At 39.3% G+C, this 12,189-nt stretch overlaps 2 protein-coding genes across 4 annotated transcripts in view; one reads left to right on the plus strand and one right to left on the minus strand.

Moving 5' to 3' along the window:
- The window catches only part of LOC142053177 (poly(rC)-binding protein 3-like), a 429,523-nt gene extending 423,918 nt beyond the window's left edge, over window positions 1-5,605 (plus strand). For both annotated transcript variants that reach the window (XM_075084443.1, XM_075084442.1), the window contains one exon: window positions 3,432-5,605. In XM_075084443.1, coding sequence (XP_074940544.1) covers window positions 3,432-3,492 — 61 coding nt within the window. In that variant the 3' untranslated portion in view covers window positions 3,493-5,605. The remainder of the gene's footprint in view (window positions 1-3,431) is intronic.
- Window positions 360-12,173, minus strand: ZNF830 (zinc finger protein 830). 2 transcript variants are annotated; one of them, XM_075084446.1, is made up of 11 exons: window positions 11,975-12,163; window positions 11,736-11,835; window positions 10,500-10,620; window positions 9,910-9,943; window positions 8,337-8,548; window positions 7,917-8,007; window positions 7,170-7,233; window positions 4,353-4,433; window positions 2,923-2,999; window positions 2,727-2,787; window positions 360-1,040 (listed from the first exon to the last, which is right to left on the minus strand). In XM_075084446.1, the coding sequence occupies exons 1-11, from the start codon at window positions 12,094-12,096 to the stop codon at window positions 1,038-1,040; spliced, it is 966 nt and encodes a 321-aa protein (XP_074940547.1). In that variant the 5' UTR covers window positions 12,097-12,163; the 3' UTR covers window positions 360-1,037. The 2 variants fall into 2 exon arrangements, with proteins under 2 accessions (XP_074940547.1, XP_074940545.1); XM_075084444.1 differs by lacking the exon at window positions 2,727-2,787 and having other exon boundaries at window positions 11,975-12,173.
- Between the last annotated feature and the right edge of the window lie 16 nt (window positions 12,174-12,189).

The raw sequence follows: 12,189 nt of genomic DNA on the forward strand, positions 1-12,189 counted from the left end.
GTTTATTCAGAACAGAAATCAACTTTAACGCTCTCCGTGCCCAAGATGGTATCTTATGAAAACCTCCAGTATTTGCAGCAAGATAAATGATTTTACCTCATTACTTTCCACTGCGGCACCTTCCTCTCTGGCATTTTGTCTCCCTTTCATGCAGTTCTGCCAATATGTAGCCACGATGTTTTCATCCCTCTGGTTCAAGAAATGTACAGTATGCTACACTATGGCTGCGCTAAGTAAAAAAGATACCCTAAAGAAAAATATTCAGCACTGCCTATGGCACATCACAGAGCATACACTGTGGAGAAGCTGGAGCTCAACATTTCTGAGCTTAGCCCTTACATGCAACAGAGAAACTGTAATAGATCCTAAAAAAAAGTACATATTTTATTGGGAGCTGGGACAATGGATGGAAGAGCACTTACAAATTTTAAGAAAACATCAATGCATAATATTTTCCTTTCCCTAACCCCCAGCCTGGGAAAACTCCACACACTATCACTTTTGCTAGTCCTTTACTTCTATAGTCAGTAATCCAAGTCTCAAAATTACCAGATCTATCTAATGCTTCCAAAACCTTTGAGATTCTTCAGTTACTTATTAATCCCATGAAAATACCTCTGGTAGGAAACCAATAATTTTAATAGGAAAGGTACATTCAATATTGTAAAACATTTGCAATATACAGTTTTTACAGCAAGTAATACAACATTGTACATCTACAAAGATGATTTTTTAAATACACTTGGCTCTTCACTGTCTCACGATCCTCTTTAAATAAATATTTAATAGAAGTGTCTCACTTCTAACAATGGAAGTAACACCACAGATGGAGAATATCAGTCACGTTGCAGAAATGCTACAACAAAGCCCCTTTCACCCGCCAGTCTTGAGACAGCAAATCCTGCAATTCCTCTTCATCTTCGCTACCAATAGCCTCATCCTCTTTCTCTTGAGTTGCTTTTAATCTCATGGCTTCCTTTAACTTCTCCTTCATCAGATCCTGGCGGTTACGCAAAAGCTCTACACGGCGATAACATTCACTGTTGAAAAGCAAACCTATTAATACTTGCGGCCTTTCCACATTAACTGGATTTTCTACAGTGCTGGGTTTTGCTTCTCCAACTTTGGATAAAAAACAAAAGCTCCACAGCTTCCCATCAATTTAAAAATAAGCTTTCAATATGCTCGTGCACCTTTCTGTGTTAATCAGGTGGAAACAGACCAGAAGAGAGGTGTTGTCAGTTCTCTAGCAATGAGATCTAATCCAAATATTTAACAACTGTGATACCACTACAAATCATTAAAGACAGAACTAAACAAAAACAACCCAGAAAACCCAACCCAGAACCAATATTCACTTCCACACAAGAACAGACACCACTCTTCGCTCCACTTACGGTTTTCGTAAGTGGTAGGACGTAAGATACCAATTTTGATAACTTAGTGGTGGCACCTCTGGAAATAAAAAAGCAGCACAAGTGTTCAGATCCTTTATCTGCTTACTCTGTGCTGTAACAGAGTATGTTAAGTAATCCACAGGCTGCAGTTTTTCATTTACTTAAAGTTCTGTCCTTGAAATACATTTTAGAACAATTATTCTGGCCGTTTGTTGAAAATGCCAAGTAGTAACAGCCTGATTTACATACATCTTTCCTTCTTTCATTCCAATTTGCTAGGAAGAGTCAACAGGAAAGATTATTATCTGGTTCCTGTTTCCCCTTGCATATCTGTGATACAATTACTTACAGGCAGTCACATCTGAAGATTTGAAGGCTAAAGGAAAACATGAATGTCACTGGAAATTAATTTGATCTTGAATTTAAATCAAAATAGCCTGCATTTAAATGCACTCAGAAGACAAAGCTACAAAAACAGTCTTTAAAAATCTATTTGGAACTTATTTGGGGAAAACTAATTATGGTAACAAACTTGAAATTTTCTACAAATTTCTGAATTTGGTTCTATGTATTATAGTGTCCTCAGCTACTGGTCAAAATGAATGCTCAAAGACAGCCAGGTTTAGCTCAAGCCCTCTCTAAAATTACACAAACATTAATAAGACACCCCTGTATTACCAAAGCTCAGTTTGACTCCAACGATACTGTTACATGCTGATATTCTGTAGCACGTAATATCTGTGTAGCGCATAAATCTGGCTTAAGTGTTGCCTTAATTTTTGGTCTCTTCTTTTTGTTGCAAGGTTCATTAACTTCAGAATTCATCTTTTTCTTTTCAACCGCTAGCACTGCCATAATCACTGTTAGTCAATGCGTTAGGCTACATGATAATGGTAACAATCTGTTCCACTAAGCTGTATTTCAGGTCACTTAAACTATCCATCCACTACACCTACCACTTAAACAAAACAAAGCAAGCCCCACTTCACGTCATGAGGTGCATCATTCTGCAAAACCTTTAAGCAAACTTCTATTAGAAAAAAGGAGAGAGTCACAGAACAGGGCAATTCCATTGCAGCAAATGGATGGTCAAAACACGAATCTCCTTAACAGAATTTTAACTGCAGTGCAAATAGACTTTTTTAGAAATATTCACATAAATTCTACATCGATTGGAATTTACAGAGAAATACAAATAAAGACATTTGACAGGGGGAAGGGGGACAGTTTGTTCGAAGAATTTGCCTTATGTTGCTTTATTTTGCCCATGCCCACTTGCTGTACTTTCTATAATCCTATCACATTCTCCCTCTGCAAATAATTACATACCTTTGCACCAAACTTCATGTTTTTCTTAGGTATCATTCTGCAATTTGAGGGGGTCTTTCTCCTTCAAATATTTAGGTGGTTTATGAAAAGTAGTATCACAGAAGATTAGAAATAAAAATGTTTTTATCACTCTAGTCAAATAGCGATCCATTACTGCTGGAGAACAGAAAGTTTGAGGAAAAATTGATCTACTTACATCTGTTCGTCAATTTCTCCAATCTGACGATCTAGTCGCCCCTCCTCATCCTCTTCTGCTACTATTGCTTCTGAAATCTAAACCAGAAAAGTGCTAAGAAAATTCACCTTCATCCTGAATTCCACTGTTGTTCCCTTCTGATGTCTGTGTCTTCCCTTCCTCCCCTCTACCTCAAGTCAATGTCAATCTCCTATACATATACTCCCACCTTCACAAAAGACTCTGGAGGCAAATACAGGAAAAAAAACCCGATCTGGTTTAACTTGAAACGGAAACATTTTTTTCTTAAAAGTTAAAAGTAGTTTGGCTGCTTTGGGATTAACCTTTCAAATTTTTCAATACACTACTATTTGAAACTGAATATAAACAAACTACGCGCATCCAAAGTCTGAGGCTGAAATAGGAGCTATATTCCAATGCTTGGCACTTAGTTACACAAGCTTGTTGAAAGTATTGGTTAAATATTCCCACTAGATCCCGAAGTGTTTCTAACCTGTTATTTTTTTCAGCATATACTTTCTCAAATCTGAGTGTCTGGGAGATGCTATGCAATCAATGGTCCACGCATAACTGAGAAGATTCCTTCTAAGCTGAAGAATTATCTGAATGGCTAATGCTAGCAAAATGTATCCACCACTGCTTTTGTATGAACATTCGCTCTGTTTATAGTGCTGACCACTTTAAAATGAGCAACGATAAATTTTTTTGCACCACTTTTCCGAGCGGTTGACGTATGAGCAACTATTTACAATTAAAATGTAAAAACTAGCAAATCCTCTAGGGGAAGACTGAGAACACCAGGTATCTTTAGTGACAGTTTTATATTGTACGAAAGGGCAGACAAAAACCCGTTCCAGGACAACTTTCCATGTGATGCTAAACATTAAAAAATGGAAGTACAGAAAAAATGTAGCCAACTTATGTGTCTCACACACAAGATCTTTTGTCACTTTCCCAAATTCTGGGGTTCCTTTCCAGCACATTTAAATTAATCATAAACCCCAAGTTACCTACGCTTTATAGATCCTTTTTGAAAAAGACAAACAGGTGGTGTTTTGTTCTGTTTTTTCCGAGGTTAAAACATGAATATATCTAAATACGTCTAAAGAAGAGCCCACAATTATGTCCTGTTTGGATACAGGATGCTGATCTGAGGAACATGCTATCTTATTTAAATACAATTTATCAAATGTGTCTAGATAGATATTGATGACTGGATCCTGATCAAAAGGTTTTTCAACTTAATTTATCTTAAACGGAAAACAGAAGGAACCCTTTGCTCATTTATAAAGTGCATTTAACCACACACTGCATTGCAACAAACAACCGGCAAATGCAGATGTCAGTCATTCTGCAGAGCTGCATGAAACTGTTGTTTTCCTTATTGTGTATAGTATTTAGAATCAATAAAAATAGATTCCATTACTTACTGTGTTGACCTGTCGCATTGCCTTTTGAAATTCATCCCATTCTTTGTCCATCTGATCCTTTGGAGCATCAACTTTTCGCACCTAAGGAACGTGAAAAAACAGGCTTATTAACAATCTACGTCTAGTGACTCTTTGGGGCACTGTAAAACTGGAGAACTAGGGCAAATAATGCTGTGTTCTCAGAAAAGTCCGGTCAACATACTTCAGTTTATGTGTATGAATAAGAGTGCAGCTGCACAATTGTTTTGGAGGAAAGAATCTGATTCTACTCCTGGATTAAAACAACATCCTTGACTGTAGCATTAAAGAATAATTGACTAAGAGTGGATGGTGTGGAATATTTGGATTTAAAAAAATTACTACGTCTCTTAATTTGATGGTCTGTAATTTCACTATATCAGGTGATAACTTTTATATTCTTCTGCAAGCTGCCTGTTCAATCGTATATAGCAGCTATCTCACAAGCCAAAAAGCAGTGAATCATTTGCCTTTGGCATAACATAAAATACCGAATGATTCAGTCACTGGTCTGACTGGCGTTAGATAGTCTGACTAGATTTCAAACCTAGTCTAATTTTATTGGCTAACAGAAGAAGTAGTACAGCTACATACCGATTTTAACAACATGCAAAGCTTTTTCTTCTGTGGTAGATGGCATTAAATACTAAGACAAGAAGACTGAAAACGCAGTAGCTGTAAGAATGCATTTAAGATGTACAACTAAGGTAATCAAAACCAGACTGTGCTATTAATACAAGCAAATAATCAAGGTAATCTACATGTATAACCAAGACTTCCACAATTCAAGACTGGAAGGTGTGGCATGTAACATATGTTAGATGACAGATCATGCCTGGCTCTGGACTGGGTGGAAATTATATTCTCTAGCTAGGAGAACTAAACAGTTTGAACAGAATAATTCATGACACCATCTTTTTGCATTAGTTTTATTTTTCCTTTATTCATTCCTCTCTTTTGGTAACACATCAGTCATCGTTGTGGTAAAGACAACAGTTTGGTATGTTTTGTTCCCAAGCGATTATACAAAATCCAGTAGTATGAATTAAGTTTAGAGAATAAATTAGAAGCTTCCAAGCAAACTATGTACTGGGAAGTAATAGTCATCATTTCATTTTTCTGTTCTGTGATTATTTCTATCATATGTGTATGTACTGTGTTATTATGCATTGTGGTTGTCTTTTGTAATTCATAATTATTTGTATTTCTTACAATAAATTTAAACTCTAAAGATACTATTTCTCTTTGAAATATTTATCTCAACCAGAGTTTATGCTTTATAAATTCCTGATGTAACAAACCAACATTTTTCAACCCCACAATCTCCTTTCCAAAAATCTGTTAATTCTGAAAAGAATTGTTTTGTCTATGATTCCAACACGGAATCACTGCAGCCATCACAATATAAGAGGTTACAAATATTTTCCTTCCCCTGCGTATCAGCTAAACTTAGAGAGGGCTGATTAAAAAGACCACCTGCAAGCAATTCAAGGAAGAGCTTATTGGAACATGTATCCACTTGTAAATTTTATCAGCTGAGGCAATGACCAGAACAAAGATCACTAACCAGTGTCCTCACAGATACAAACAGGTTCTCCTTTGCCTGCTAGGCGTTCCCACCTTCTGCAAGCTTCTCACCTCATGGTGAAACCAAGTATTTTAAAGTGTAACACAGCAATTAATCATACGCAAAAAAAAAGTGCATCTTTCAGCTACGTAGTTCAATATTCAGAATGTCATTACTCAAAATACTATTCACATATGCCAAAACGTGGTCATGAGTGGTGCTAGAAGAATCTTGTCAGAGCAAATAAGAGACACCTAAGCTTGTAACTGTGACAGTGGAACTAACTGAACATAAAGAAGCATTATTTGAAAGGTCTCTAAATCAGAAGTCGACCTCACAATCCAATTTAAATACACCAGCAGCCTTCCACAGTGTGAAAAATATACTCAACGAAAATAAAAGAAGACCTTGAGCCTATGATACAATTATTTTGATACAGGAAGCAGGAAAGTCATCAAATCTGTGGTAAATTTTAACCCACACCCACCCCCCCAAAAAAAAAAGCTTTCTATGTAAAATATCAGTGTTTATTTTGGTCATAATTTGGTACTGTGCAAGTTGAAGGAAGTATGAATGATTTTGATCAAAATTCCAAGAACTTCAGTTGTGATTTTTTTGAGAAACACATTGAATGTGCACCTCTCTTTTCCAAGCATCAAAAAAACCCCATAGCAGTAAAAGACAAGAGCGTTGAAAAACAAGATCACTGTTGTAGTACGCCAGTATCAGAGATCACAGCGTATGCCACAATCTACCTATTTTCATTTTCACAGGATGCATAGTATCAGTTGCATAGTTAACTCTTAGCGCTTTTCAACAGGATCTCTCAAAGGACATTAGATAACTATTTTTATATCCTCAATTCATAGACAGAATTGGATGTACAAATTCAGTGAAACTTTTTTCCCGGGGCTACTCAAAGAAATAAAAGTAATAGGTGGATTGGCCAAATGACAGTCCAGTGTTTTGGCCAACAAATAACTCCTCTTTAGTTTTCTTTAAGAGCCACAGAGGAGCCATAATCAAAAACACCATCCGAGAGATGACATAGCAAGCTCTTCCTGGCCCCTCTGTCCCTTCTCATGTCTTCTAATTAATACGAACCAAAATAGTTCAGTCATTTTCTTATATTCTGGTATGACTGGTTACCTGGAAAAGCATCTTCACTACTCAGAAAATCATTACAACTGGCAGAAATAAATCCAGCAGCATAAATTGAGCAGATCACTTACTTTTGCATCCACTTCAGGATCATCGAAGAAACCTTCTGGCAAAGCTTCAGCAGTGTTTTCTTTCCTGAAATGTTTGATTTCTATTACTCCAAGTTAACACTTTACAACCTGCTTTATTGTAGAGTTTAAAATAGTAAAAAATAAAATCCATGATCTTTTACAAAAGGACCTAGAAGTTACACAAGTTAGTTGTTTTTTTTTTAATGCACCAAGTTTTACCTACAGCCATCAAAACTTGTTTCTCCAGTTTGGTTTTATCTAACCTACAAGGAACTGCACAGACAGGTTTAAACCTCACTGTCAAACAAGAGCTTAGGCTTCTTAAACTATTCTTTCCAGCGTGCTGAGCACCCAAACATTTCAACAGCACAGTCTCTACTTTTGAAAGCCTAAACCACTGCCTAAAAAAGTGCCCAAGTGAGCTGAACTATTACTACAGAACAAGCAAATGGTTTTCTTTAAACAGTAAAAAACAGTGGTCGACACTAAAGTTCAGAAGTATGCTGTGTTAAAAATTGCCAATAGAGATGCCTAACAGACACTGTATGGCACTGCTCCATCTCTTATCCTGCCCTTAGGGTATGAAATACCAGTCTGAAATAATCCCAGATGCTGATGTGCATACAAACTATTTCCAATACAAGTTAACAATATGACAGATTTCTAAGTGAGCACAGTCTGTATTTCCTGGAAGGATAATGTTTATTTACGTTTCCAAGTTTATCAATATTTTATTTGACTGCTTACCTTTCCACTATCTTCTCTTGTATCTCTGCTTTCTGTATGGATCCTGAATGGGAAACTATAGGAGCAGCTGTAGCTTTGTTGTCAAAGAAGTCTGTAAGAAAGGACAGAAGCCTATGAACAAAAAGAACTGTTCAAGCTTCTTCATAAAGTTCTGTCTAGAGGGGAATTTCAATTAATAGCTTACTGAATCAAGGGAAGAACAGCCAGACATCATTTCAAACAATTAGAACACAAAATCAATAACCATGCTGAGAAAACACCACACAGTAATAAACTAGCAAATAATCTTTCTCTACTTCCAGTGTAACACACCCTAACCAGCTACTAGCAATAATTAGAAAAACAAATGAAAACCCTTCCATCATCAGTTAAAACACAGCTTCTCCTCACTGAATCACTTCCTATTTCAGTCATCATTACCTGCAGGCAGAGAATTAGCTACTGCTTCTTGAGTTGGAGGTGGAATTTCAGTTTTATGTGTGGTACAAGATTTGTTTGACTGATCTTTTTCCTCCTCTTCATCATCGTCGTCGTCGTCATAACCTCCTGACAATAAACTGGGACCTGCACCCTTTGAAAGCTGTTCGTTTGTACTATCTTGCTTTGTTTCATCAAAAAAATCAGCTGGTAGCCTAGTAAGGAACACACAATGTAATTATTTCAAACTTCACAAAAATCAGTTACAGCCTCTCATGTGAAGCCTATTCAATCTGTGAGCAACACAATCTTTTAGATATTGTGCAGTATCCTAAACTGCGCGGCTGCTGATGTAACCATTGCCTGAAGGCAGCACATCCTCGTTGCTTTCTTTTGAAGTTCCCCAGGAACACTCAGGTTAATTCTGAAAGCACGTATCAGTTCCATTTTTGCGTTTGAATATTCAGTATCAGAAACATTAATGAAATTATAACAAAGTGTGTGAGGAATGGCAGCTCAAGTAACACTATTACCGCATTCAAAGTTATTTGCATCTGTACACCTGCTGTGAACACATTAAATACAAAATTCGTAATTCAGAGATCATATTAATGTCATGTAAACCGTGATAATCTTCACATATAAACACAACTACTTATTTTGGGTACCTACTGCGGCTCAGAACTGCAGCTTAGAAGGGCCATATGGGCTCAGCAATGAGAAAATCCAGATTTGGTTAGAATAGCTGGAGGCCTCCAAGCCAAACATTTTTCCAGGTTATATTTTAAAATAATCATACCAAGCAGTTTAATAACGAACAAACCTCTCAACTGTTAATTTTGCACACACACTCAAAATTTCCACAAGGTAAGTGTCTTCTACTGTCAAGATAACAGCACATAATATCTGCGCAAGATAATAATAAATTATCCAGTGAAGAAACGTACAGGAGACCTGCAGGCCTCGTGTAACATTTACCAATCCCACAAAGATATCCAAATACTGTCAGAAATCTTTGGTGGCAGTAAGATGCTTAACCCAATCCCCTGAAGTCAAATATATTCCTCTATTTGTGAGAGTGATACTGCAAGATATGCATTTACATAAATTTTAAGTGACAGAAACATCTTAACAAAGATTTGTTGATTACATTTATTAGTAGTTTTTGTGAATAAATATCATTTATTCACACACAGGCTTAATTTCAGACTACCACCTCTACTGCAGTATGCTAGCATTGAAGATCAGAGTGCATGCCACAATCTAGTTATTTTCATTCTAGCAAACTGTGTAACACCAGAACATATTCATCCTTAAAAGTCTAAGAGTGACAGTGAAATAATTCCTGTTTTGTCACATACCCTAGAGTTAACACTGTGATTTTCTCATTTGCACTGAGGAAAATGCTGCCATGTTTGGGCATATATACCCATATTAGAAAATGAGCAGAAGCAGAGATCTGTTGATTCTCTGAATCTTTACCCTTGGATAGGAAGGACAGACAAGGAAAAACAGGGTAAGAATGTAACAGCTGGTACAGTTACAAAAAAACCCACATGTAATAAGATTTACTTACCCAGATGTAGACGTATGTGGCTTTTCGTCTGTACCTGCGTAACAACCAAGAGTCACTTCTTACAACCCATATGTTTAAAAGAAATATCCCTCAAATAAAGTCTTACTACACCCATACATTCACAAATGCAGACTTTCATATATTTCATAGATTTACACGTTCCGTAGCACCACGGGAAAAATATTAACTATCTTTCTTTTACCATGAACTTAACACACAGGACTTGTGGTAATCCAGTGGCTCAATCCCACTGAAAAGGAATACCACCACTTCTGAGCAAGTGCTTCTACTATTTAACTTACACTGTTTCTTGTTCTGTATTGACAAAGCCCACAGCCCTATGACCTAATTAACCCAATAACCCAGAAGAAAACTAGGTAAACTACCAAAAGTGCAGTTTTCTCCTGATCAGTTTGCTCACAGAGCAAGAGCAAGACAGACTTTTTCCCTTTTCAGCAGCAAGAGGCTGACATTAACTCAACAGTCTCGTGTATTCACGCTCGCTTCCATGAGAAAAAAAACCAAGAACATTCAAGATGTAAAACGGCTAGATTCTGGCAAGTGCTTCGTAAGTATTTTTCTCTCCTTACCTTTTACTTTCTTTAACTCTGTATTTTCTGTGTCAACAGATTTTCTCTTGACAGGATGAGACGATGTGCTAGCAGCTGAACCAGCTGCCGTCTGCTTTGTGCCTTTTAATTCTGCAACTCTCTGTAGAGAAATACAAAATTCAGGAGGCTTTCCTAGCAGGAACTTCTGGATTGCAACTTAAAACACAGCTCTTTTACAATACTTTATTAAAATGAGCTAATATCTTGTTATAACAAGATCACTGAAATAGACATCATGGATACAGAAACCAAGACCAATGTTTCTGTCAGCCTCTTGAATGATGTGACACGGGGGCAAAGGAATTGACACTTGCACATGGGAGGCTCTATGAGTGAGAAAGGAACTAAGATCAGTGATATTTACAGCAGTAACACGCTGGAGGAAAGAGCAGGGAGGCTGGACTCATGTGAAATGTTAAGTGTTTTAAAATTAAAACACAGCAGTAATATTAAAGGTGTGTCACTGCCTCATGACAACGATCTACCCAGAATGCAGGCAATGAACTAGGAACGCCTCAGTTCTTTTAGTCTTTTCCTCAGTACTTGCAAAATGAAATGCAACCTCTCCATTTCTGTTAATCAGCAGCAAAATTTAAAAGGATTTAAAAAAAAATAATCAGACTTAAGGTTGCATCTAAATTACAGGCTCCCTGAAATTGTTTTACAAACGCTTCACCTTTACTGCTAGATTATTGAAAAACAAACAAACAAACAAACAAACAAACCCCACCAAAAAACATGTTTTCTTAACAACGTATACGCTGCTGCTTGGTAACACACGGGTAACAAGCTAAACCCAAGGAGGGTTTCCAAGCCCAACTACGGACAGCTGCGGACAGCTGAAAGTTGTCGCTAACGTGGGAACAGCTTCATCTTCAGGATACACGCCTTGAAACCCACGGGGCGATTCTCTCAAGTGCCGGCCTTTCAGCGGGTACGGAAGTTTTGAGAAAACAAAACCAGACAACGCAGCCAGGCTTGTTTTCACACTGCTCTCTCCTGGCAGACCCTCAGCTGTCCCATAGCAGCGCACACCTCCAATGGAGCAGAGCCCCGGCCTCCGCTAACGGGGGGTAGCCCCGCCGACCTCCCCTTCCTCACGCCGTGGCCAGTGGCTCCCGAGCGACAAAAACCCGCCCAGGGCCGGGCTGAAGCCCGCGCCCCCCGTTCCGCCAGCCGGGCCCGCCGCGCCCCCCGGCCAGGGCGGCCGCTCACCTCACGGTGCTGCTTGCCCAGGACGTGCGTCTGCCACAGCAGCTCGCTCTTCACGGGCGCGTTGCACAGCGCGCAGCTCAGGTGCCCCAGGCTGTTGTACGTGGCGGCCGCCGTTAAGGGAAGCAGGGCGCTGCGGCGCGGGACCCCGCCCCTCACCGGCCACCCCCCGCCCTCCCCCCACCCCGCCGCACCGGGCCAGCCCCCGAGGCCAGGGCTACGGGCCCCGGTACCGAGGATATTTGGCGAAGGGCGAGTCGATCCGCTTCTTCCCCGCGTTCTGCCGCTGCTTCTCCCGCATGAGACGCCGCAGCTCCTCCTGCCGCACCTGCTTCCGCCCCGGGCCCACACCGGCCGCCGCCATCTTCTCCCGGCGAGCAGAGCGGAGGGGCGGCGCGCGGCACGCCGGGGCGGGCGGGGCTCGTCCGCGGCCACGCCCTCAGCCTGGGGGCAGGGC

The sequence above is a fragment of the Phalacrocorax aristotelis genome, chromosome 2, assembly GCF_949628215.1.
Source record: "Phalacrocorax aristotelis chromosome 2, bGulAri2.1, whole genome shotgun sequence".
NCBI lineage: Eukaryota > Metazoa > Chordata > Aves > Suliformes > Phalacrocoracidae > Phalacrocorax > Phalacrocorax aristotelis.